The 27,027-nt window shown below is 38.5% G+C and overlaps 1 protein-coding gene and 1 long non-coding RNA gene across 2 annotated transcripts; one reads left to right on the forward strand and one right to left on the reverse strand.

The window, feature by feature from the left end:
• Positions 1 to 4,808: 4,808 nt before the first annotated feature.
• LOC129349654 (uncharacterized) lies at positions 4,809 to 14,244 on the reverse strand. The gene is made up of 5 exons (XR_008602737.1): positions 11,229 to 14,244; positions 9,992 to 10,064; positions 9,812 to 9,908; positions 8,304 to 8,436; positions 4,809 to 7,607 (listed from the first exon to the last, which is right to left on the reverse strand). It is a non-coding gene; the product is annotated as an uncharacterized LOC129349654 (long non-coding RNA).
• Positions 14,245 to 16,347: 2,103 nt separating this feature from the next.
• Positions 16,348 to 23,830, forward strand: rcvrn2 (recoverin 2). The gene is made up of 3 exons (XM_023262060.3): positions 16,348 to 17,374; positions 22,891 to 23,002; positions 23,256 to 23,830. The coding sequence occupies exons 1-3, from the start codon at positions 16,994 to 16,996 to the stop codon at positions 23,342 to 23,344; spliced, it is 582 nt and encodes a 193-aa protein (XP_023117828.1). The 5' UTR covers positions 16,348 to 16,993; the 3' UTR covers positions 23,345 to 23,830.
• Positions 23,831 to 27,027: the final 3,197 nt, after the last annotated feature.

Genomic DNA, 27,027 nt, shown 5'->3' on the forward strand with positions numbered 1-27,027 from the left:
AAAGATAATAATAAAAATTACAATTATATATTCTAATTATTGAATATTATAGTATTATATTTAATATTTTATTTTTACCTTCATTATCTATTATGAAACAATGATAATTTTTAGTAGTAGTATTGATAATAATGATAATAATAATAGATTATATTTTTATATTAGGTTGTGATTCTACTTCAATAATTTACATATTGGGGATTAAAACCCCACAAAATATATATAAAATACTGCTTTAACTGACAGTATAATATACAACTTTATTAAACATTTTCAGTAGAATCTAACTAAAGTAATAAAGTTCAGAACCTCAGCTAAACTAAATATTATGATCAAAACTCCACAGAAGTGTGACTGCTTGGAGAGTTTTAACCCGACTGACTTCAAGTTTAGATTTTACTAAAATAGACAATTGATGTTCTTTAGATGAATCTGTGCAGAATATTCTGATTTTATTACATTAAAAGTGGAACAGTTCAGAGAAAGAACGTTTCCTGTAAATCAGGGCAGGAGTCAGAAGAGATGAAGTTAGTTTTTCCTCCAGCAGATGGAGACACCGACTCATCTCTGTTTTTTTTAGTCTCTTCTTTCTGCTCTGATCCTCAACATGAAGCTTCAAAAGAGACGTTTAACATCTTAAAGCCGATAAAAGTTCACCCATTAAATCATAAATAACCTGTTCAGGAGTTTGATAAAAGACTTTTTGTACTGCAGATTTTATACGGAGAGTTTAAAGGATGATTCAGAACAACTAAGAGTCAGAGCTCTAAATTTATCTGCTGCACAAACATTATTATACTACGGACTCCTTAAATTCTAGAAAACTGTAAACTATAAACATAAACAAGCTGCCAGAACAACCAACCGCTCAGCTCGCTTCAGCAGAAAAACATCCTTCTTCAGAAAAATCTGCAGAAGAAGAAATAATAAACAAATAATAGAAATAATATTAAAAATAACACAAATAAAAAATATTATTCTCATTATTAATATTACTACTACTAATAAAAATAATAAGAAATAATAATAATAAAATAATAAGAATAAGATTATTATTATTTCCATTACTATTATTATTACTATTAAGAAGAAGAAATACTAATAATAGTAATAAAAATAAGAATAAACTGCTTTCAGTGTTATTTTAATTTTTTAAAAAATGACAAATATCAGGCATAAAATGAGCAAAACGAGATACAATAAGATCAAAAATGAGACACAAAACAACACAAAATTACACAAATTGGACATAAAAGGACAAAAACCAAACACAAAGTCACACAAATTTGACATAAAATGACATGTAACAGACATAGAACAAGGAAAACAAGACACAAAACAACACAAAATGTCACAAATTTGAATAAAAAATATAATATCAGGTATAAAATGAGCAACACGAGACACAAAACAGACACAAAATGACACAAATTTGATATAAAACGACAAAAAACTGACGCAAAATGACACAAATTTAACATAAAACAACATATACCAGGCATAAAATGAGCAAAACAAGACACAATAAGATCAAAAATGAGACACAAAACAACACAAAATTACACAAATTGGACATAAAAGGACAAAAACCAAACACAAAGTCACACAAATTTGACAAAATGACATGTAACAGACATAGAACAAGGAAAACAAGACACAAAACAGACATGACACAAATTTGATATAAAATTACAAAACACACACAAAATGACACAACTTTGATATAAAATGACATACCAGACATAAAACAAGGAAAACGAGACACAAAACAACACTAAATATCAACCTAAAGCGGTATTTCCGTTTCCTATACTGTGACTTTCTTTATCACCCTCCCACTCTCCACCAGGACTTCCTTCCCCTCCTCCCTGGCCGCCCGTGTCATCGCCCTCCTCTTCCTGGTCAGCAGGTGGAACGTGGCCACGCCCACCACGGCGGTGAAGCTGATCGCCATGACGATGAGGCCGAGGGCCAGGAGGTGGGAGGTTCCTCCGGCCGGCCTCCTCAGCTGCAGACCGACGGCCACGCAGCTCAGACCGATCAGCGTCCCCCAGAAACAGAAGGCCAGCATGCAGGAGGAGCAGGACAGCTCCACGCCGCCCGTCACCACGGCGACGCCCGCCACAGAGACCACGCCCCCCGGCAGCGTCACCGCCTCCGCCTTGGGGTCGAAGGTGACGGTGGAGGCCGGCAGCGCTGCGGGGTCCAGGGTCTCCATCTTCGTCGTCATCCTGGTGTTTAATCACACCAAGATTCTTTTTCCTGCAGCGAAACACAATGTTCAGATGAAGAAAAACCTGAAATTATCCCACACAACAACATGAACGACACAACAAATGACACAAAACAACACAAGCTATACACTAATGACTAAAGCAAGACCAGACACAGTGTAAACTAAACACAGGACGGCACAAAATAACACAAAACAGACACAAAACAAAAACAAGACACAAAACAACAAAAACAAGACACAAAATGACAAAAACAAGACACAAAATGACAAAACCAGACAGAAAATGAGCAAAATGAGACACAATAACACAAAACAGACACAAAACAACAAAAGCAAGACATAAAACGACAAACACCAGACGTAAAATGCGCAAAAGGAGGCACAAAATAACACAAAACCACACACAAAATGAGCAAAATGAGACACAAAACAACAAAAACAGACGCAAAATGACAAAACCAGTCACAAAACAACACAAACAAGACATGTAATGCACAAAACCAGACAGAAAATGAGTAAAATGAGACACAAAATAACACAAAACAGACACAAAACAAAAACAAGACACAGAACAACAAAAACAAGACACAAAATGACAAAAACAAGACACAAAATGACAAAACCAGACAGAAAATTAGCAAAATGAGACACAAAATATCAAAAAACTACAAAAACAAGACCAAAAACAATATAAACACAACACAAAACAATATCAACAAGACAACAAATGACAAAAAATAGGCACAAAACAACACAAATGACACAAAGTGACATAAACAAGAAATAAAATGACAAAAAATAGACACAAAATGAGTCAAGAGGCCAAAAATTGGCACAAAACAATATTGACAAGACACAAAATAACAAAAATACAGACACAAACAACACAAAATGACACAAACATGACATAAAACAACAAATACCAGACACAATATGAGCAAAACAAGACACAAAACAGCCCAAAATGACATAAACAAGACATAAAACAGCATAAACTATACAAAAAACCAAAAAGCAAGACCAAACAAAATGTCAACACAACACAAAACAATATCAACACGATATAAAACAACAAAAACACACACAAAATGACACAAATTTGACACAAGACAACAAATACCAGCCATAGAATGAGCAAAATGAGACACAGAAGGACAAAAACCGGACACAGAGCAGCGAAAAATTACACAAAACGGTGCAAACACAAAACAAAATGATATCAGCAAGACACAAAATGACAAAAAACAAACGCAAAATAACACAAAATGACACAAACAAGACAAAAAAACAACAAAAACAGACACAAAGATGACAGAAAACAACAAATATCAGACAGAAAATGACAAAAGCAAGACATAAAACAACACAAACTATACACAAATGACTAAAACAACACCAAAAACAAAATAAATAAAACACAAAACAATATCAGCAAGACACAAAACAACACAAATGACAAAAACAAGACCAAAAACAATCTAAACAAAACGCAAAATGATGCAAACAAGACATAAATGACAAAAAACCGACACAAAACAACACCAAATGACACAAACATGACATGAAACTACAAACATCAGATATAAAATAAGCAAAACGAGACACAAAAGGGCAAAAACCAGACACAACACAAAATAAAAATGACACAAAACAGTGCAAACACAACACAAAATGATATCAACAAGACACAAAACGACAAAAAACAGACACAAAATAACACAAACAAGACATAAAACAATATAAACAAAACACAAAACAATATCAAGACAAAATGATACAAACAAGACATAAAACAACAAAAAACAGACACAAACGAGACACAAAATGATAATAATAATGTCAAATAAAGACGTTCAGATTTTAAAATTCAGGAAAAAAAGTTGTGTTTTGCAGAAAAACTGCAGATTTTCTCACCACAGAGTCGAATCAGTGGAAACAGTGAAGCTGCTGTAGGGTCATTAAAGGGATATTTTAGATCTTTACGGTTCTTCTGAGGTTCTCCTAGGTTCTTCTGAGGTTCCTCTGAGGTTCTTCTGAGGTTCTCCTAGGTTCTCTGTGGTTCTCTGTGGACGGCTGCTGCAGAAATGGAAGCAGGAGGTCTTTTTTCCTCACATTTCTCGGCTCCTGCGGCTCCCAAACATGCAGATTGTTGGGTTAGTTTGTTTGTTCCTGGGTTTCCTCGTGTCGGCTGGAAGCTCTCGTCTGTCATTACGCGTCATTATGAGTCATTAACAGATATTTATCTAGAAACTACTCCCTTCCTCTTTCCCTCTCCTCCACTCTTAAGGCCTTGTTTGGCCTCAGAATGGATTTCTGTTGTTTCAGAAACATCATCCTGCTCAGCGTCTGTCGCTGCTGCACATTCTTTATTCTATTGTTCAAAAAAAAAAACTTTAAATGTTCAGCTTTGAGGAAATCTGGAAATAGAGTTAAAGAAAATTAAATTAGCTTCACTTAGAGAGTGATATATATATATATATATATATATATATATATATATATACATAAATACGTATACGTATACGTATACGTAAAGAAGGTAACACCAGTAACCTCATGAAACCCTCACAACTACATAAATATTGGACAGTGCAGCGTGTTTGATAGCTGTAGTGAACCAGCTCCAATGGAGACGCTACCATGAGCAACTAAACTAAAAGTTGAGGGAACAACACGTTATTTTGCAGAAGTAAATGTTTGTCAGAGCATCTCAGCCTCAGTTCCTGGAGCTTTTTCATGTGCTCGGTGCTATGAAACAGACAATTCTGAAAGTGGAACTTCTTAGCTCTCCGTTTCCTTTCTCTTTTTCCTACAGTCCAGCAGAAAAAAAATGACAGCAGCCATCTACAGTGTGTCGTCCAGCAAACTTGTAACTAGACGTGGAGCATCCAGCTTGGAGCTCCTGTCCAACTGAGGAACAAACTGAAAAAGTTGTCACAAGTCAAAAGGAAGACACTATGGATTTACTGGCAAAGGGGAGCTTTGAAACAGTGGCAGGTACAACTGGTGGCGATCCGTAAAGGCCTTGACAGGGTAATCAAAAGACAGGTTGAGGTGTAAGGAAAACTCTGCCATGTATGAGGTTTTAAACAACCTCAATGAGCTGCTGAAGACTCGTAAAAAAAACCCAGGGAAGCCACAGAGGAAGAGGACAGCAAAGCCTTCATAAGTCTCCTCCAGTGGATGCTGTGCCTGAGTACAAGGAAAAGGATCATCTCCAGCACAGCTCTTGGTCATCGCTACATAACAATGAAGAACTTGTCTGGTGACACCCTGATGAGCTTTACATGGCCAAAGCATAGATGACAGGATGCCAGCTGGAGGTGGCAGCAGTGGAGCCCTTACTAACTCCAAATGAAGATCTCAGATGGACAGAAGCATCCAGCTCAAGGCCTCAGGATCCTGATCTCCTATTGGATGAGGCCATGGATGTGTTGCCTACAGGTCGCTCTTAAAGTGAGACTTCAAGGCAGGCAAAAAAGAGGCTGAGGCCTTGTCTACACTTAGACAACTTGTTGCTGACACGTACAACATCATGAAGGGGTAAGGACACACACTGCCTTCCAGATACAGAAGATCTGATGTTGCAGTGTAGATGTTTCTACTTGTCCAAGAAGTTTGCGTTGGGCATTATACTTCCTGTTTATGTACCACTGCAAGCTAACGCTAGGTGAACCAGCCAGTTCTGGGTTTTATTGTGGTGTGTGTTATTGATTTTACCAGAAACATCCATGCAACATTTGTCATGGCAGGACAACGATGGCAGTGGACAGTCAGATTGCATCTTATTCGTCCCTTCTATGCCACAGTGTGTTCATTGTGAGACCTCAGCTCAGCCCTGATTTGTGCAGCCTTCTTGCAGCTTGAGAGACTCTTGTTACCAGCGTCCTCTCTCTCCCCGGCACACACAGATGAGGGGAGGGTGTTGGTTCACTTACTGATCCTGATGGACGCCTGATGAATCATCAGCGGTTGCTGGTGTGGATCCAGTTTGCCCTCTCTGCAACCTTTCAGCGCTTGGTAGGGTCTGTTCCATCTGCAAGCTCTCCAGCGTTTCCTTCTCCAGTCCTTCACCACCATCTAGTCAGCTGGTTCCAGACTGTATAGGCCTCATTTACCCGCTTGTGAACATCATGAACACAAAGAACAGGTTTTACACACTAATGCAGCATTTCATCTTCGCTTGGCTGCAAACAGCTGCATGTAACAACAAAGTCCTGGCTGGAGTGGTCATGCAAACTAAATCTTGAAAGAGTTTGATCCACACAATCATTGAGTACTTCATTTAAGATGCTACCAATATGATCTCAATATTCATCTACAACACAACAGCTCCAGCTAAACTAAACCACAGGACTGACTAATCCAGTTCCACAGAAGCTAAAGGCTAACCCCCACAAACTGGCCATCCCAAGTGTCTTTATCACCAACTCCTGGTCACACAACAACTAAATGGATGAAGTGTGGATCACTGGATGAGGCTGTGGACATGTGGGCTCGATCAGACCCTGCTCAGATATGGAGGCTGAAAAGACTAGCTGAATTTACACACAGCATTCTGCCATTTATGAGCTTTTTATAAAGCCTTGATCACCAACCAATGACACACCGAGGACCTCTGGACCACACAGAGCAGCAATATAGAGAAGCATTTAAAAGTCTTCTCAGATGGATTATACAGAAAAACAGATTATCCCCAGATTGAAGAAGCGCTCGTCTAGTGACACCTACAGGAACGTCAGTCAACATTCAGCTGTGAAAAGATGCCAGCCTGTAAGTCTGAGCTGAGCATCCAGCTGGGAGGGGATGTGCTCAGCTGAAGGATAAACTGCAGGAGGAGCATCCAGCTTACAGAACACATGCTGCTTGTGAGGAAACTGCTGCCGCTGCCACAAATAGATGGCAGTACACAGAAAACATCCTGAAGGTAACATCCATCAACACTGCTAATAGGAGTGGAACATGTATTATTGGCCTGGAGAACCCACATGGAGCTGATGACAAACCAAACCAGTAACAGGAGCCAGCCTGGACGTTAACATCCGCCTACGTTACACGACAGAGATGACAAAGCTGAGACTTCCCAATCTGAGATGTAATAAGAAACGTCACGAATGTGCAACAACCAGCACCAATAATATGGAAAAACCTCCTTTGTCTGGCAAGTGTCGTGTTCAATAACAGAACCATTTCTGTGGAGCTACATCTATCAGACCTCAGAGGCTGGAACTGTAGGTCCAAGTGTCAGATCAGTTGTCACCACGTTCCTGGGCAAATACCTCGACCCCGGTGAGTCTGAATCCTGCAGTAGCTCTCATCATTCTGGCCGGTTTACTGTCAGGTCGGGTGCTGGACTTCCTGAACAGCAGACCTGAAAGCATCAGGATGGAGAATCACATCTCATCACTTTCATCCTGAACATCACAGCCTTCTTCATACATCATGTCAGATGTGTCAACAAAATCCCCTCAGAAGGACTGATGGACATTAAAGACAGAGCCTGTGGTCTGTATAGACAGCAGGTTATTATTAGGTTGTAATAATCTGCTGTCTTATTATTACACTGTATTGTTCTTTTATACAGTGGAATCCTTTTTATTTTGTACTGACTTTGTGTTCTTTTGTTGTTAACTGATGAACTGGCTTTCATTGGTGTACTACAGTAAAGATCTATTCTATCCTATTTCATTTTATACTATTAAAATCTGCCACATTACATTAGGATGGGTTCGCTAAACAATCTGTTTGACATTGCATAAACACAATGATTACGTTTTATTTAAGCAGAATAAGGGAATTTCATACCAAAGATTTTTATTTAATATTTTCTTGAGGATGGCCACAAAAATCCACATCACAATTATACTGAATGTATTTGACTAAAAGATTCTTTCAGAACGTATGACTGGAGAACGATTTGTAGCTGTGGAGTCGCAGAAATAATACAAGATGGAGAATTCCAGTTAAATCAGTAGCAGAGTGAACCATAACCTTATTCCTCTTTACAGTTTTCTTATGTGAGTGGAAACAGAAAACAGAAACCTGCTTAGATTGAAGCCAACCTCACCTGTAGTTGTGCAGGTGTCTGCTTCCACAGCTGTTTCTCATCGGTTGGACTTCTGCTGCAGATGTTTGTGGAATCCGTCCGACTGCTCATTGACTTGGCTGCTCTTTTTGCTGTTCAGCCTGTTTAGTGTTTCCTGTTGAGAACAGACCAGAGTCGATAACGTCAGAATCACATTTACAGCCTGCAAGCTTCAGTTACAGCAGAAAAGTTAGCAAGATTCTGGTTTTTGGTTTCAAGCACTCAACATTATTCTCTTCAGGGCTCCACAGTAACTTTTCCACTGGCAGCATCGCTGTGACCAACTTTTTCCCACTTTGTCACAACAAAACACATCACTTGCTGAACATTTTCTTATTGGCAGACACTAGTAGACAGTACAATTTACAGATGTTCCCTAAACGCCCCACATTGCCGGCTGCTGCAGGTGCAGTGCTCAGGCAGTGTGACTAAAAATGATTTAAAAAGAGATAAACTTGGCTGTTCTAATGTCAGATTTGTCCAAGATAAAACAAGTGATTTTTTTCTCCATGCGGTCTTTTCTGGGAGTGAAAAAAACGCACATGTAGGTTGTGCTCCCATTTCACAAGAAAGCTGCATTTTTAAGCATAAATACTGCAGTTAGAGAGACACAAATACAGATGGATGATCATCATGCACCAGCACAATCCCACCACTTGAAGTTTTAACTCGCAAACTCTCAAAAGAAGGTCACAAACGCAACCATTCTGACGGCAGTCTGGAGTCCTGCTCCTGTAGCTGGTCAGTCAGAGAACACTGAGATGTGTTTCAGTCACTGGTGGCCTTTCTCTGTCCACATCCCTGCAGTCTGCTTGGACCAACACTCAATGTGGAGCTTTAAATCAACAAATGCACTTTCAACTTAACTCTTCACAGTGAGGCCTTTTCCGTGAGGAACTGTTTTTCAATTGTACTACGAAAAGAAAGCTATTATTGTGAACTTTTACAACTGATTGAGCAGGTAGGACTCGTGTCTGTCATGGTTTGTGTTTTGGTTTGTGTTTTATCCTTTATCCCTTCCGCCCTCTTCTGGTTTTCATCATTTCCTTTTATTGTGGCTTCAGTCAGCTGCAATCTCACCTCTTCAAGACCTCCATAAAACCCTGACTTCTGCTCTCCAGTGCCAGATTACAGTACATCCACAGAGACACTCAGGCTGCCTCCAGTCAAACAAGCTGAGTATTCTTCTCCAACCTGTCACCTCATTTCACTAACTGCACATCCTGGACTCTTAGTCCGTCCCACCTGAGATTCAAGCTAAGGAGGGGAGGAAGAGATGCAATAGTTAACACACAAGAGCAGCGTGAAGTATTTAATAGTCGTGGCACACAAAATAATACCATAGAAATAAAGAGTGGCATAAGTTCATATTCAGTATCATCCATGTCGGTCCTTCTTTCAACATGTTTTCTGTACTCCAGCTGTGTCTCACACCTACTTTATGTCATAGATGCAGAAAAGACTTAATTAAGGACACAGTGAAGACAAACCTGTGCATCTCCTCCAGAGTCATTTTAGGAACTGAGACGTTCTTTTGTCCAAGATCGACTTCTGGGTCACGGACCGGAGGACTGAGGATGGAGGAAGCTGAAATGAATGAAACGAGATGAGCATGAGTGCTTCTTGTTTACAACAACCACTGATCTGTTGTGTTCTCTTGTGTTCCCAACCAGCAGCTAATTCCACTCAGCTGTGCTCCAGCTTCCTCCGTTCAGCCTGCTGGTCCTCAGCCTCCTCAGTGCTCTGGGTCAAACAAAAAACAAAACTTAACAGTACCATAAAAACAAAAACACTGCCACATAGCCTAATCCAAGTATAGTTACCACTTTATTTCATAATAAAATAAACATTTATTTATTTCAGGGAACTTCATTTCATAGTGACATATTTATTGATTTGGGATTTTTATTTTATAATGCAACATTTACATATTTCAACAGACTTTAATTCAGAATTACACATATATTTTTACACGGAACTCTATTTCACAGTGGCACATTTATTTATTTAAAGGGACTTTTATTTTGCAATGCAACATTTATTTATTTCAAGACACTTCATTTAATAATGACATTTATTTCATAATGAAATAAACATTTATTTTTTTCAGGGAACTATATTTAGTAGTTAACATTAGCTACAGCTGAAGCTAATTTAAAATAGAGTTAGTTGTTAATATTAGCTACAATCGCTAGCTAGTTTAAAATTGAATTAGTAGCCAATGTTAGCTACAACTGAAGCTAATTTAAAATCGAGTTAGTAGTTAACATTAACTACAACCGAAGCTAACTTAAAATAGAGTTAGCTAACGTTAGCTAGAATTTATTTATATTGAATCCAACAGACAGAATGCTAGTAGAGACAGCTGAATTCATCAGCGAATTTCGCTGGATTTTGGTAGATTTTTTTGTGAAAATTCTTAAAGAAATATTTTTTAACGTTTCTTTTTTTCCACCAAAAATGTTGAAAATGTGGACATCAGAAGTTTCACTGTGAAAATATTTTTTTTCCACATTTTCAAATTTTAAAACGGATCAATTTGACCCACAGAACGACACAAAGTTTTCTGGACATTTAAACACGGTCAAGTCTTAGACAACAAGATCCTGAGATACTTTGAGTCCTTCGCTTGGGGAAGCAACTCCCCCCAACCCAGACGGAGCAATCCAAGTTTAAAGTTCATCTGATCTTAAAAAAAAGAGACAGATCCTGCAGACAGGTGAGTGGAGTGACTGGAACCCTCTTGAGACCGGGCCTTTTAACCTGTGAACTTCCTGTTTAAGCCACATGGTGGAGCTGGAGCATGGGCTGCACAGAGGTCCACTGACTACAGTCAGAATGTGGTTTCATGCCTCATGTCAGGGTGTAGACTGGAGTATGTGGAGGAGAAGGTAAGACGCTGCTCACCTGATTCAAACAGCTTCTGTACACCGTTGGACAGGGCATCCCATTGATCCAACAGTTTCAGATTCATTCCATTCAGTCCCTCAACACATGATATCGTCATGTTCAACATGGATGGTTAACCAGCAAAGACAGGAAAATCTATGGATGGAATAATGAAAAACAAAAGTCACTTTTGGAATAAATTAATGCTAATGTTATGTTGACTCTTAACTATTTTGAAAACTATTCCTGAGGACAAAGATTCCTCTGACAAAGAGTCAGAGCTCTGTTGAACCTTGTAGTCCTTTAGCTTTGAGCAGTAACAACTTCATGAGCTTCTTTATCAGCTCCTCTCCTGTGGAACCAGCTCCCAGTTTGGGTTCTGGAGGTGGACACTCTCTCTAATTTTAAGACCAGGCTTAAAACCTTCCTTTTTGACAAATCTTATAGTTAGGACTGACTGGGGGACCCTGAGGGGGTCAGCTGGAGTCTTCCTCTTGGACGTCCCTTAGTTCTGCCCCTAGTTCTGCTGCTACAGGCCTAGGCTGCTGGAGGACCTCTCTGGATGCACTGAGCCCTTCTAAAATATAATCACATCTTACTTTTCTAATCTTACAACTCTAATTCCATAACAGGAGCCAGCAGTATTGAGGGGGATTGACAGGGTCCTGTTTTACATTTTACATTGGTGATTTTGGTACTTTTTGTGGTAGTTTTGGTAATGTTTGTGGTGCTTTTGCTACCTTTTGTGGTAGTTTTGGTACTTTTTGTGATGAGTTTGGTACTTTTAGTGGTAATATTGATACTTTTGTGGTGATTTTGGTACTTTTTGTAGTAATTTTGGTACTTTTTGTAGTAATTTTGCTACTTTTTGTGGTAAATGTGGTACTTTTCATGGCGATTTTGGTACATTTTGTGGTAATTTTGGCCGTTTTTATTTTGAATGTATTTTGTGCCAAATTTGAGTTTTTGTTGCAATTTCACCTGTTTTGTGGTAGTTTTGGTCTGTTTTTGCAGTGATTTGGGATGTTTTCCTGGCATATTTGAAACTTTCAGGGTAGTTTTGGCTCTTTTTGAGGTGATTTTGTGTCTTTTTGTGGTAATTTTGCATTTTTTTGTGTCGATTTTGCATGTTTGTGGTCATTTTGAGTCTTAGTGGTGCTTTTGCATCTTTCATTTCTTTCCAAAGTGATTTTGCACCTTTTTATGTCGATTTTGCATTTTATAAAGTGATTTTGCACCTGGGCTGCACAGTGGTGTAGTGGTTAGCACTTTCGCCTTGCAGCTAGAAGATCCCTGGTTCACGTCCCGGCTTTCCCGGGATCTTTCTGCATGGAGTTTGCATGTTCTCCCTGTGCATGCGTGGGTTTTCTCCGGGTACTCCGGCTTCCTCCCACAGTCCAAAAATATGCTGAGGTTAATTGATCATTCTAAATTGCCCGTAGGTGTGAATGTGAGAGTGATTGTTTGTCTCTGTATGTAGCCCTGTGACAGACTGGTGACCTGTCTAGGGTGTCCCCTGCCTTCACCTGAGTCAGCTGGGATAGACTCCAGCCCCCCCATGACCCTAGTGAGGATTAAGTGGTGTATAGATAATGGATGGATGGATGGATTTTGCACCTTTTTGTGTTGATGGTTTTGTTTGTTTTGGTCATTTCACCTCATTACTTGTGAGTTTGATTTTTTTTTGTGTTTTTGTGGGGATTTCGGCTGCTCTGTGTTGGTCTTGTGTCTTTGGTTGAAAAAAAAGCAACACAGCAAATTAAGAAGTTTGAACTCTGAAAATACTTTACTCTGAAAATATTCACAGTATAAAGGTAGAACTCTGATCATTAATAAAGACTGAATTTATCTGGAATGACCCGTAAATGATGTCCTTATATGGATGATATCTGAATGACTTTTACTAACATTTGCTAGTTTTCTACACCATAAATGAGTTTCAACTTGAACATTTGTTGAGGTTTTTCCACTTGACTGAGATTTTTTACATTTTCTTTTTATATTTGTCCATTTGTTGAGTTTTTTCTGCCACTAGATTATATAAACATTGTTCACTAATGAGTCAACAGGGTCTCTGGAAAAGAAATAGATAAATTATTATAATTTCTTCATTGAATGTCAGAGACGTTCACGCTACATGTACATTCACGTACGCAGGAAACCCCCCTGAAACCAGCAGCAAATCCTTTTCTTTTTCTAGCTCTGATAATTAGCACAGCCACAGGCAGGTCAGGTGTGTTGGGGAGGATGAAGATGATGTTAATTGGCTAAGAGCTGGATTGGGTGGGAGGGGGTGGAGCCTGAGTAATCCAATAGATGGACCAAATATCCTTCTGCAAAAACAAATGTCAAATGGAGGGCTTCTGGTTTCCTGTTTCTCTGGAACAAATCTGTAAAACGAGACGTCGCCTCCATCAGTCTGAGACAATAAAAGAGAAAATATTAGATAAATATACCATAAATAACACGGGAAAATAGTATTTAAAAACAAATTTAAAATATCTGTAAGAATCAAATACAGTAAAAATGTGAAATTTATTTTGTCACATTTTGTTAAAGAATGTCTTACTTTATTTGCAAATAAAAATTATTTGTAAAAATACAGACTTTTGATGTTGACCTGTTTTGTTGTTTTTTTTTTTTTTACAGTTAAAATGTAAATTAATTCTGGTTTCTGTGATTTTATAAAATCTGATCATTTTGTGGCGTTCTTTCATCTTTTTACAGTAATTTGTGGTGATTTCACTGTTTATGAGGTTATTTCACATCATTTGTTTCAATTTTGAGTATTTTTGTGGTAATTTAGTTTCATTTTATGTTGAAGTTATTTTGTGTAAATAACATGGGAACACAGTATTTTTTAAATTAAAATATCTGTAAAATAATGTTTTTTTTTTTTTAGCAGAATCATTACAGCAAAAATTTGAAATTTATGGAGACCAACAGGGAGACCAACACGGAGAACAACATGGAGAACAACACGGAGACCAACACGGAGACCAACACGGAGAACAACATGGAGAACAACACGGAGACCAACATGGAGAACAACACGGAGACCTACATGGAGACCAACACGGAGACCAACACGGAGACCTACATGGAGAACAACATGGAGACCAACATGGAGAACAACACGGAGACCAACACGGAGAACAACACGGAGACCAACATGGAGAACAACACGGAGACCAACACGGAGAACAACACGGAGACCTACATGGAGACCAACACGGAGACCAACACGGAGACCTACATGGAGAACAACATGGAGACCAACATGGAGAACAACACGGAGACCAACACGGAGAACAACACGGAGACCAACATGGAGAACAACACGGAGACCTACATGGAGACCAACACGGAGACCAACATGGAGACCTACATGGAGAACAACATGGAGAACAACATGGAGAACAACATGGAGACCAAAACGGAGACCTACATGGAGAACATCATGGAGACCAACATGGAGACCTACATGGAGAACTACATGGAGAACTACATGGAGACCAACATGAAGACCAACATGAAGACCAACATGGAGAACAACACGGAGAACAATATTGAGATCAACATGGAGACCAACATGGAGAACAACATGTAGAACAACATTGAGATCAACATGGAGAACAACACGGAGACCAACATGGAGACCAACACGGAGAACTACACGGAGACCAACACGGAGAACTACACGGAGACCAACATGGAGACCAACATGGAGAACAACATGGAGACCTACATGGAGACCAACACGGAGACCAAAACGGAGACCAACATGGAGAACAACATGGAGACCAACATGGAGACCTACATGGAGAACAACATGGAGAACAACATGGAGATCAACATGGAGACCTACATGGAGACCTACATGGAGACCAACATGTAGAACAACATTGAGATCAACATGGAGAACAACATGAAGACCAACATGAAGACCAACATGGAGAACAACATGGAGAACAACATTGAGACCAACATGAAGACCAACATGGAGAACAACTTGTAGAACAACATTGAGATCAACATGGAGAACAACACGGAGAACTACATGGAGACCAACATGGAGACCAAAATGGAGACCAACATGGAGAACTACATGGAGACCAACATGGAGACCAACATGGAGACCAACATGGAGAAGTACATGGAGAACAACATGGAGACCAACATGGAGACCAACATGGAGAAGTACATGGAGAACAACATGGAGACCAACATGAAGACCAACATGAAGACCAACATGGAGAACTACATGGAGAACAACATGAAGACCAACATGTAGAACAACATTGAGATCAACATTGAGAACAACATGGAGAACTACATGGAGGGCCACATGGAGACCAACATGGAGACCAACATGGAGACCAACACAGAGACCAACATGGAGACCAACATGGAGAACTACATGGAGATAAACATGGAGACCTACATGGAGAACTACATGGAGATCAACATGGAGACCTACATGAAGACCAACATGAAGACCAACATGGAGAACTACATGGAGAACAACATGGAGACCAACATGTAGAACAACATTGAGATCAACATTGAGAACAACATGGAGAACTACATGGAGAACTACATGGAGATCAACATGGAGAACAACATGGAGACCAACATGGAGACCTACATGGAGAACTACATGGAGATCAACATGGAGAACAACATGGAGACCAACACAGAGACCAACATGGAGACCAACATGGAGAACTACATGGAGATAAACATGGAGACCTACATGGAGAACTACATGGAGATCAACATGGAGACCTACATGGAGGGCCACATGGAGACCAACATGGAGACCTACATGGAGAACTACATGGAGATCAACATGGAGAACAACATAGAGACCAACATCGAGGCCAACATGGAGACCAAAATGGAGAACAACATGGAGATCAACATAGAGACCAACATGGAGACCAACATGGAGGGCATTAGGGCGGGGCAGGAAGGAGGTCATGCTAATTATTAGGGGCGTGGGTGGGTCGGAGTGGAGTTAACCTCCCTGCACAGATGGCCGTCTGGAATTAGGTGTCAGTGGTCACCTAAACCCTCTGAAAGGCCACCACTGAAATAACCAGCGAGCTGCAGGACTTCCATTTCGATCTGAAGCCCACCTGAGAACAAATTCACCTGAAAACTACATTTATCTAAACTCTGTTGAAGTTTTCTGACTTTGTGGCTCTCAGGTACGTCTGAGTTTCATGAAGGAGCTGAAACTTACAGTCAACAAGCTTCTGCTGGTTTATTAATTCTGATCTGTTGAGTAACTTCCTGGACACAAACCTCCAAAACATAACTCTGATTTATTAGTTTACAGCTAATAAATCAGAGGATTTGGGTTGTAATTCAGAATGTGTGGAACTTTCCAGACCTCCAGGCCCCGCAGAGAGAATAAGGGTGCAGGGGTTCATTTTGGTCAAGCGCTCATCCACCTTAAATCCGGCATTAACAGAATTAACCCAGTGATCTCCAGAGTTCCCCCTGCCCTCCTTATCTCCGCCGTCTTACCATCCAGACTCTCAATTCTCCAGCCAGCATCTGCACACCAAGCTCACAGGTGAGATTCCTGCACGTCTAACAGCATCTCCACGACCTTCCTGATCATTTCACGCCTCCACCGGTGGATTAAATCGCATTTCTGATTGATATTTACTCAAGTCTGGTGTTTGAAGAGTCTATTTTGTGAAGCAGAGCGTCGTGTGGAAGCCTCTGCAGGACCAGAGAGTTTTAGTACTGAGACAGTGAGAGCAGCTGCAATGGGGAATACCACCAGCAGCGCCATATCGAAGGAGATCCTGGAGGACCTGAAGCTCAGCACCAAGTTCACGGAGACCGAGATCTCCCAGTGGTACGAGAACTTCCAGAAGCAGTGTCCGACGGGCCGTATCACACCCGAGGAGTTCGAGCAGATCTACGAGCGCTTCTTCCCGGAGAGCGATGCCAAGAGCTACGCCCGCCACGTCTTCCGGTCCTTCGACACCAACGACGATGGCACGCTGGACTTCAAGGAGTATATCATCGCGCTGCACATGACCTCCACCGGGAAGACCACCCGCAAGCTGGAGTGGGCCTTCTCGCTGTTCGACGTCGACAAGAACGGCTACATCAACAAGACGGAGGTGACCGAGATCTGCCAGGTGGGTCGACTGGGAAGTAAAACCACAAATATCTGAATATTCTCTTAGAATATTTACCTTTATAGCATCAAAAAAGTTCCTCCTGAGAGTGAAAATATCGTCTTTTACCAGAAAAACTTGGTTTAAGGGAAGCTTTTTTTCACCAGCAGATCATATAAAACACAAATTTACCCAACCAAATATTATAATTAAGACTGTACAATATTATTAATTGTGCAAATGTACCTGGGCAACTGAAATATTACAGTTAAGATCCTATAATATCACATCAAACACAACTTCCCTGGACTAATTTGAATAATACGATTAAGACTCTACAATATAAAAGTCCAATTTACCTGAATAATTTAAATATTATGGCTAAGGTCCTACAATATTATTATTAATTATGGTAATTTATCCGAGTGATCTGAATATTACAGCTATTAGTTTAAATAACAAGAACAAAACCTTGTAATATGATATAATGTTAGTCAATTTAAGTCAATAATTTTGACCCTGAGATGCTATTTTAAAACACTGAATTAATTAACTAAATTAGATAATAAGATTATGTCCCGTCAATATGATTAATTATGCAAATTATGCCGGCTAATTTAAATTTTAAGGTTAAGTCCTGATTAATTAAAATATTAAGACCCTACAATGTCAATTATGCTAATTTACCTTTCTAATTTGAGGAATATGTTTAAGACCATACAATACTACAGAAAAGACAACTTTACCTGACTGAATATTAAGGTTAAGACTGTATAACATGATTACTTATGCAAATATATACAATTAATTGAAATATTACAATTAAGACCCTACAATGTCATTAATTAAGCTAATTTATCATATTAATTTGAATAATATGTTTACAATTTTATATAAGACAAATTTACCTGAATAATTATTAAGGTTATGACTTGACAGTATTATTAATTATGCTAATCTATCCAATTAATGCAAATATTGCAGTTAAGACCCTACAATGTCATTAATTATGGTAATTTACCATACTAATTTAAATATTACATTTAGACTGCTATATAAAAGACAACTTTACCTGACTAAATAATAAGGTTAAGACCCTACAATGTTATTAATTGTGCTAATTTACCATACTAACTTAAATATTACATTTACACTGCTCTATAAAAGACAACTTTACTTCACTAAATATTAAGGTTAAGACCCTACAATGTTATTTCTTATGCAAATTTACATGAACAATTAAAATGTTACTGATAAGACTCTACAAAATCATTAATTATTGCTAATTTGCCATGATAATTAAAATAATATGTTTACAATATGATATAAAAGATAACTTTACCTGTGTAAATATTAAGGTTAAGACCCTACATTGTTGTTAATTAGGCATATTTACCTGAATAGTTAAAAGCTTTACAGTTAAGACCCTACAATGTCATTAATTATGCTAATTTACCTGAATAATTTGAATAATACATTCACAATATCATATTAGAGACAATTTTACCTGAATAAATATTTAGATTAAGACCTTACAATGTAATTATTTATGCAAATTTACCAGAATAATTACATTTTCGCTGTGCAGACCCTACAATATTATACAACTTAGTAAAGAATGAAGTAAATATTACAGTAAATATCTTCCATGTGAGGTTTCTATGATAAATATCTAAATATTCTGTGATTTTCTACCTTTCTAACATGAAATCAGCTCCTCCTGAGAGTGCAAACAGCTTCCGTCGCTGTAATGATTTTGTAACTGGATCACATCAGAACTCGGTCCTTCGGGGAAAACTTTTTAAGCTGCAGCAGAGGAAAATAAAGTCAGGATTAGGCAACATCAGTGGCAGATTCTGAGGCAGATAAGCTGCAGTTTTGTGCATCAGGTGTCGGTTTCGTGGCCGTTATTTAATTCAGGGAGGTTTTTGCTGTTTATTCCGATCAGCGTCTCTAAGCTCCATGTAAGCTGAGAGCAGGTGTTAACTGGAAATTGGCCGTCGCTGTCACAGTATGTCTGACTGAGGACTAATAACTGCTGATAATCTCTGTGATTACGGCTTTAGCTCTCAGACAATAGGCAGTGTGGAGCCTCTACAGGAGGATAATCCACGGTTCTGGTCTCTGATGGATATTTTCAGACGGTCAGACCTTCAGTCAGATGGAGGCAATGGAGTTTCTTCTTCTCTGCTTCGAGACAAACGATGTGGAGTAGTAAAAGTTTTAGGCAGATCAGCTGAGAATCCAGCTGGCGTCCTAATGGGATTACATTCCTGGCCAACTGGCCCGGGTCCATCAGCAGCGTGTTTACAACCGACGCATAAAATAGCTGCTTTTCAAAGCCCTGAGAGCAGCCAGAGCAGGGTTTTCTGTAAAACGCTGTGGAGGAAGTCAGAAAAAATGTGGATTTAAGGTTGGAAACAGAAAAATCTAATTCTCATGAAAAACTACACTGACAGAGCAGAGCAGTAAATAAAAATAAGAATAAATATGATTTATTCTGAGGTTATCAGCTGCTGCAAACAAATTTACACAACTAATTTAAAAGTTTAATCCCTACAAAATATTAATTATGCAAATTTACCCAATAAAGCTGAAACTTACCTGTGTAATTCAGTTAAGACCCTACAAAAATAATACAGTTAAGACCCTACAATATCACATAAAACACTAATTTGCTTGACTAGACATTAAGGTTTAGACTTTATGTTATTAATAATGTAAATATTCCAGTTCAGGCCATATAATATTATATAAAGCACAAATATACCTGGATATTTTAAATAAACAAAGACCCTACCAATGTTAGCCGATATAAAACCTAAATTAATTTATATTAATACTATTATAGGGTCCCAACCTTAATATCTATGTTTGTTTATTATTTATTATTTGTTTTATCAATGTAAAACAGCATCAGAAGGTCCTGATTATTGTCATTTTACTCTTGCTTCAAGTAGATTAAAATTAAAACTGCAATTAGCAACCACATGCTAACTGAATCATAACATTGTAGGGTCCCAACCTTACTATCTATATTTATTCAATATTTATTATTTACATAAAAAAGCCTTAGAAGGTCCTGATTACTGTCATTCTGCTCTTGTTTCAAGTAGATTAAAATTACAGCTGCTATCAGCAACCACATGCTAACTGAATCATAACATTGTAAGGTTCCAGCCTTAATATTTAAATTACTCTGGTAAATTTGCATAAGAAATGATACTATTTCAGTCTCAAAAATGTTGTGTTTTCTATAATATTTTAGCCTAAACCAGAATATTTATATTACTCTTATAAATTTGTTTTAGTGGGGCTAATATTATAGGGCCTTTGCTAATTATCAATATTATAGGGTTTTATATTGTATTATTGTAGGGTCTTAACCTTAATGTCTAATTTACTCGGATTTGTGTTTTTTATAGGCTAATATTGTAAGGTTTTAACCATAATATCTAATTTACTTGGGTAGATTAATGTTTTATATTATATTATTGTTGGGTCTTAACCTTAATGTTTTATATGGGCTAATATTGTAGGGTCTAAACCTCCATGTGTAATTTACTCAGCTAGATCTGTGTTTTATATGGGCTAACATTGTAGCGTCTTGACCTAAATATCTAAATGAGTCAGGTAGATTTGTTTTTTATAGGCTAATATCGTAGCATGTCAACCTCCATGTATAATTTACTCAGCTAGATCTGTGTTGTATACAACATTGTAGGGTCTTAACCTTAATATCTACATAAGTCAGGTAGATTTGTGTTTTATAAGCTATGGTTGGGTCTTAACCTTAATATCTAATTTGCTCCGGTAGATTTGTGTTTATATGAGCTAATATTGTAGCGTCTTAACCTCTATGTCTAATTCGCTCAGCTAGATTTGTGTCGACCATTGTAGGGTCTTAGCCTTATTGTTTAAGCTCGTTAAGTTAATTGTCAACGTCATTTCTTTACCAGACAGAACTTTGGCTCTGCAGCTATTTTAAATATAATTAATGATGACTGAATGCAGCTCCGTGATCCGTCCTGCAGAGACCGAACAGTTTCACCTGCAGGATGAATAATTATGCGGTGTGCAGGTTTCAGAGGATTGTAGGTGACGAAATGAATGTGCACTCCAGGTCCAGGCCTTTAAATGTGTCCCACTTAGAGAGGAAGCTCTCAGCTGCACATTTAAGTCACCTAGATTAACATGGATTAGAGCCAAGACTCAGGCGTCAGGCCAAGATGTCCTCCGAGTTAATAAAGTCAGCTGGTGGGTGGAGAGGTCGCAGTCAGACATAAAAATAGGGTTTATATAATATTATACGCTCTGAACGGGAATATTTATTTATTAATACCATAATAGAGTCTGAATCTTCATGTCTAGTCAATTAGATTTGTGTTTTATATAATTTTGTCATATTATTTAAATATTAACATCCGACCCTACAATAGTATCTAAAACACAGATTTACCAGAGTAATAAATATTAAATCAGTATAGATATTACAGTTGGGACCCTACAATGTTATGATTCAGTTAGCATGTGGTTGCTAATTGCAATTTTAATTTTAATCTACTTGATACAACAGTAAAATGAAAATAATCGGGTACCTTTTCAGGCTTTTTTATGTAAATAATAAATATTAAATAAATATAGATATTAATGTTGGGACCCTACAATGTCATGATTCAGTTAGCATGTGGTTGCTAATTGCGATTTTAATTTTAATCTACTTGATACAACAGTAAAATGAAAATAATCGGGTACCTTCTCAGACTTTTTTATGTAAATAATAAATATTAAATATTAAATAAATATAGATATTGATGTAGGGACCCTACAATGTTATGATTCAGTTAGCATGTGGTTGCTAATTGCGATTTTAATTTTAATCTACTTGATCCAAGAGCAGAATGACAGTAATCAGGACCTTGTAAGGCTGCTTTACGTTGATAAAACATAAATAATAAATATCAAACAAATATAGATATTAAGGTAGGGACCCTACAATGTTATGATTCAGTTAGCATGTGGTTGCTAATAGGGGTTTTAATTTTAATCTACTTGAAACAACAGCAGAATGACAGTAATTAGGACCTTTCTGAGGCTGTTTAATGTAAATAATAAACAATAAATAAATACAGATATTAAGGTTGGGACCCTACAATGTTATGATTCAGTTAGCATGTTGTTGCTAATTGAGGTTTTAATTTTAATCTACTTGAAACAACAGCAGAATGACAGTAATTAGGACCTTTCTAAGGCTGTTTAATGTAAATAATAAACATTAAATAAATACAGATATTAAGGTTGGGACCCTACAATGTTATGATTCAGTTAGCATGTTGTTGCTAATTGAGGTTTTAATTTTAATCTACTTGAAAGAAGAGCAGAATGACAGTAATTAGGACCTTTCTAAGGCTGTTTTTCTTTGATAACTGCACCTATTATTATTCCTACAGTTTACACACTGCATTAGCTTTTACTGTTTAAATGTTCAGACAGATGTGATGCAGCGTTGTCCTGTCTCATCCCAACCTCCCTCTCAGGCCATATTTAAGCTGATCCCTAAGGAGGAGCAGAGCAAACTACCGGAAGATGAGAACACACCTGAGAAGAGGGCCAACAAGCTGTGGGCGTACTTCGAGAAGAAAGACAACGGTGAGTTTCGGCGGCGGGGAAACCTTGAAAACCGTTCCTCTGGCAGATGTTCGGGCTTCCTGCGGGACAGATTATATTACACAATCATCTGTTCACGTCCACAACAACACAACAAATCCACCTGAGGCCACATGTCGGCAGCGCTTCTGTCATGAAAGGCTTTATTCCGTGGCATGTTAGCGGACGTCTTAGATAATATACAGCCATTACTCAACCTTCTAATTTCCTGCTTCTCTCTTTGTTTCCCCTGCAGAGCGACTGGCCGAAGGAGAGTTCATCAAAGGCGTGATAGAGAACGAGAATGCGATGCGTCTCATCCACTACGAACCACTGAAACAATAAAGTCGCTCCCATTTATCCCCTTCTGTCTTTTCTGAATTTGTCCGTTCTAAACCTTCAGATGCTTCCTCTCTAATCCCTCGGTGTAAATACTGCAGTGTCTTGGTCGCAACTAACTTTTCAGGAAGTTCACGTCATTTTGTTTTTGTTTTTCTTCTTTGTCAATGAATTTATATCGAGATAGACGTCACTAGAGGCAAATTATGGAGTAGCGCTTCAAATTACAAGACGTGTACAGCCAAAAAAAGAAAATTTATAGTGTGTTTATACATTTATATATGCATGTTAGAAGTTGAAAAATGATCTAATATCCAGTATTTATTTGTAAAAATAATTCCTGATGAAACAAATGACTTTAATAATATGGTTTCCTCATTCTCTGTGATTGGTTAAACATCACCACTAGCAGCCAATCGGCAATGGAGGATTAATGTTGATAAGTTCTGTATTAATTTATCATTTAAAACAGAAATAAACCAATTAATTTTGCATTGCAGTTTGTGTTATTTTGAATTCTGACACCAATATTTTAATTTTTACTACATTTATTCATGCACGCTACCATTCAAAAGTTTGGTTTCACTTAGAAACGTCCTTATTGTTGAAAGAAAAGCAGTTTTTTTCAATGAAGATAACATCAAATGAATCATAAATCCAGTCTAGTTTTCAAAGTATTCTAAACTGGGTTTTTTGGACAAATTCTGGGCAATTTTGGGTTCATTGGGATGATTTTTGGATATGTTCCAAAGCAGTGTAGACTGTATTTAGCTTATTTTGGACACGGTTCAAGGCATTTATGGCCATTTTGAGTCAATTAATTCACACATTGTAAAAGCATTTTAAACAGCTTTAAACTCATTTTAGGCAAGTTTCAAGTTCTTTTGGGCAAATTTATCTCTGTTAGGACTATTTTTGATTTATTTTGGACAAATTTCAGGTCATTTTGAAAATGTTTTAGACTATTTGGGGCACTTTTGGCTCCTTTTTCACAATTTTGAGCATTACTGCATAGTTAATGTGGTAAATGACTATTGTAGCTGGAAACAGCTGATTTTTAATGGAATATCTCCATAGAGGTACAGAGGAACATTTCCAGCAACCATCACTCCTGTGTTCTAATGCTACATTGTGTTAGCTAATGGTGTTGAAAGGCTCATTGATGGTTAGAAAACCCTTGTACAGTTATGTTAGCACATGGATAAAAGTGGGAGTTTTCATGGAAAACATGGAATTATCTGGATGACCCCAAACTGTTGAACAGTAGTGTACATTATATACATTGACTTCTATAATACATACATTTATAGCTCTTTTGTTCACCTTTAAATAAATGTTTTTCTCTGCAGAAACTGTCGCTAACAGCAGCTATTACAGTATCATCCGTTAGCTCGTCGTAGCTTTTTTTTAAAAACAGAATTTGAAAACTGAGTTTGCAACTGTTTAATGCTGTATTTCATCCGCTGTACAATAAATGAAAAGTTTTCTCATATGTCTGGAAATCCATTGATTTTGGTGTTTCCCAGAAACTACTAAATTCTCCTTTGACCTAGAAACACTCTTAGTATACGCTGGTGCTGATCAAAAGAAATTTAGATTTGAAGTTGTGTTAATCCCAGACAGTAAATCCAGGATTATCTCCGATGTACACATATTTAAGGTGGACGTAGGTGCATTATTTAGCTTGTTAAAGTGCTGCCTCGGATGAGATGCACATCTGTCCACCATGCGAGTGTTTTCCTGCTGCAGATGTTACAGTATTTGCGTACAGTCTGTGCCTGCGTTTCCTTCCAACTTCCCTCCTGACCCCCGGCAACCCTCTCCCAGCCCTCGCCCTCCACATCGCTCCTCGCTCCGCTCCTCCTTCCTTCCATCCAACTCGGGATTACTGGTTTACACATAATCTTCTGTTCAACATCAGAGCGCAGACTTTTTAAAATCTCTGTAATCTTTCCATCTCCACAGAGACGCTTCTGCTGCTTTAAAATCCCGTTTCTGTCAAAAGTTCACCACCGGAGACGGAAACATTAAATATATGGCTGAGATAAGAGAGAAAATATTCTATGCTTGCTCTACAGAGCTGCTCAGTCGTAGAAAATCCTTCGAATATCGATCACAGAGCAGACGTTTGTCCTGATACGTTGCGAGATAACATTTAAACAATAAAAGAAAATACTTTTACATACAGAGTCACACATTGCTTCCCTTATTTTCCATGAGGCACTAAAAAAAATACCCAGAAAACATGTATACTCGCCTGAATTACTAACATCAGAGCCTGAACATGATGATATGTGTTGATTTCATTGGTCTGAACACCTGGAAGAAGAACTGCAGGACAAGATTCAGTGTCTTTCCTTTTCAGATTCTTTAGTCCTTTTACTTCCACTATTCTGACTGACTGAGTGGAGACTTTGGGTAGAAGTCCGTCATTTTGGTCACACATTCATGTAGCTTTACATGTTTCTTAAAACAGTAAAGTCCAAGCAGCAACCTAAACAACTTGAATCAAGCAGTAAAGCCACGTGTCCACTAGATCCGTTTTTCCCGCATGTAAACGCCCCGCATCTGAACATCACATGCATGGTGGACGGTCACTAGCGGGACACAACATGGTCACATGACCGAGCTTTCAGTTTGACGGTCCTACAGACGTGTCGGAAAAATAAATCGGCTTGGCTGTGAACTTTCTCTTTTATTTCGAAAACAATTCAGCGAAAAGTATTTCTGAAAGCATTTGAGGTGAGAAATAATCTGCAGCAGCTGAATCAGTCCTGGTTTTAGGTCACCGACGGCTAGTTTAGACGTTTGAGGACAGTTTTACGATGTGTGGAATCTCCGCACGCAGCATCGAATTTGCATAAAGTAGAAGTCGAGTCTACTTTATGCAAATGAGCTGCGGCCCTCTCCAGATAAACACACCAGCTGTGATCCGGTGTGTGTATCTAGTGTGACTCTCCAGATGTTGAGTTTGCCGTTTCAGTTGCACGTTTTACGTAGTTGCATGTTTTCAAATCCCCTTTGCTACAGGAAATAAAAACCTCAGAGCAGCAACCTACATGCTGAAAATTTCAGACTTTAATCAAGCCATAAGCCAGACCAGTTTGGCTAACCTCCCTGTGTACAGTCCCCCTTATCGTTTATGTAGGGACACCATCAGCATCCTGGACTCACCAAAGGATAGAGCTCTGTTTCCATTGCACATTTTAAGCAGACGTGCATGTTTTCAAATCTGCTTTGCTACAGGAAACAAGAAGCTCAGAGCAGCAACCTACACGCAGAAAAACTCAGGTTTTGCTAAAAGACTTGAATCCAGCAGGAAGTTAAACCTGCGTGACTCACCTCCCTGTGTGCAAATGTTTCACCAAAGCAATGCTAGTGACGTTACAGGGACACCATCACTGCTTCCCGGGCTTAGCCACACCTACGACTGTGAGCCAGATTGTTTTCCCCCCTATAGCGGAATGATCACCCTCTCTACTTTTAAGACCAGGCTTAAAACCTTCCTTTTCGACAAAGCTTATAGTTAGGGCTGACTGGGTGACCCTGACGGGGTGAGCTGGTGTTTTCATTTGCACAACTGACTTCCCCTCTTGACGTCCCTTTAGTTTGCCCCTAGTTATGCTGCTATAGGCCTAGGCTGCTGGGGAACCTCTCTGGATGCACTGAGCCCTTCTCTAACTACCTAT

This window comes from Amphiprion ocellaris, chromosome 9, assembly GCF_022539595.1.
Source record: "Amphiprion ocellaris isolate individual 3 ecotype Okinawa chromosome 9, ASM2253959v1, whole genome shotgun sequence".
Lineage (NCBI taxonomy): Eukaryota > Metazoa > Chordata > Actinopteri > Pomacentridae > Amphiprion > Amphiprion ocellaris.

Coding starts and splice junctions, on each gene's coding strand:
- rcvrn2 (XM_023262060.3), top strand. CDS start 16,994: ATGGGGAATACCACCAGCAGCGCCATATCGAAGGAGATCCTGGAGGAC. Junction 17,375..22,890: donor AGGTGACCGAGATCTGCCAG/GTGGGTCGACTG, acceptor CCTCCCTCTCAG/GCCATATTTAAGCTGATCCC. Junction 23,003..23,255: donor CTTCGAGAAGAAAGACAACG/GTGAGTTTCGGC, acceptor TTTCCCCTGCAG/AGCGACTGGCCGAAGGAGAG.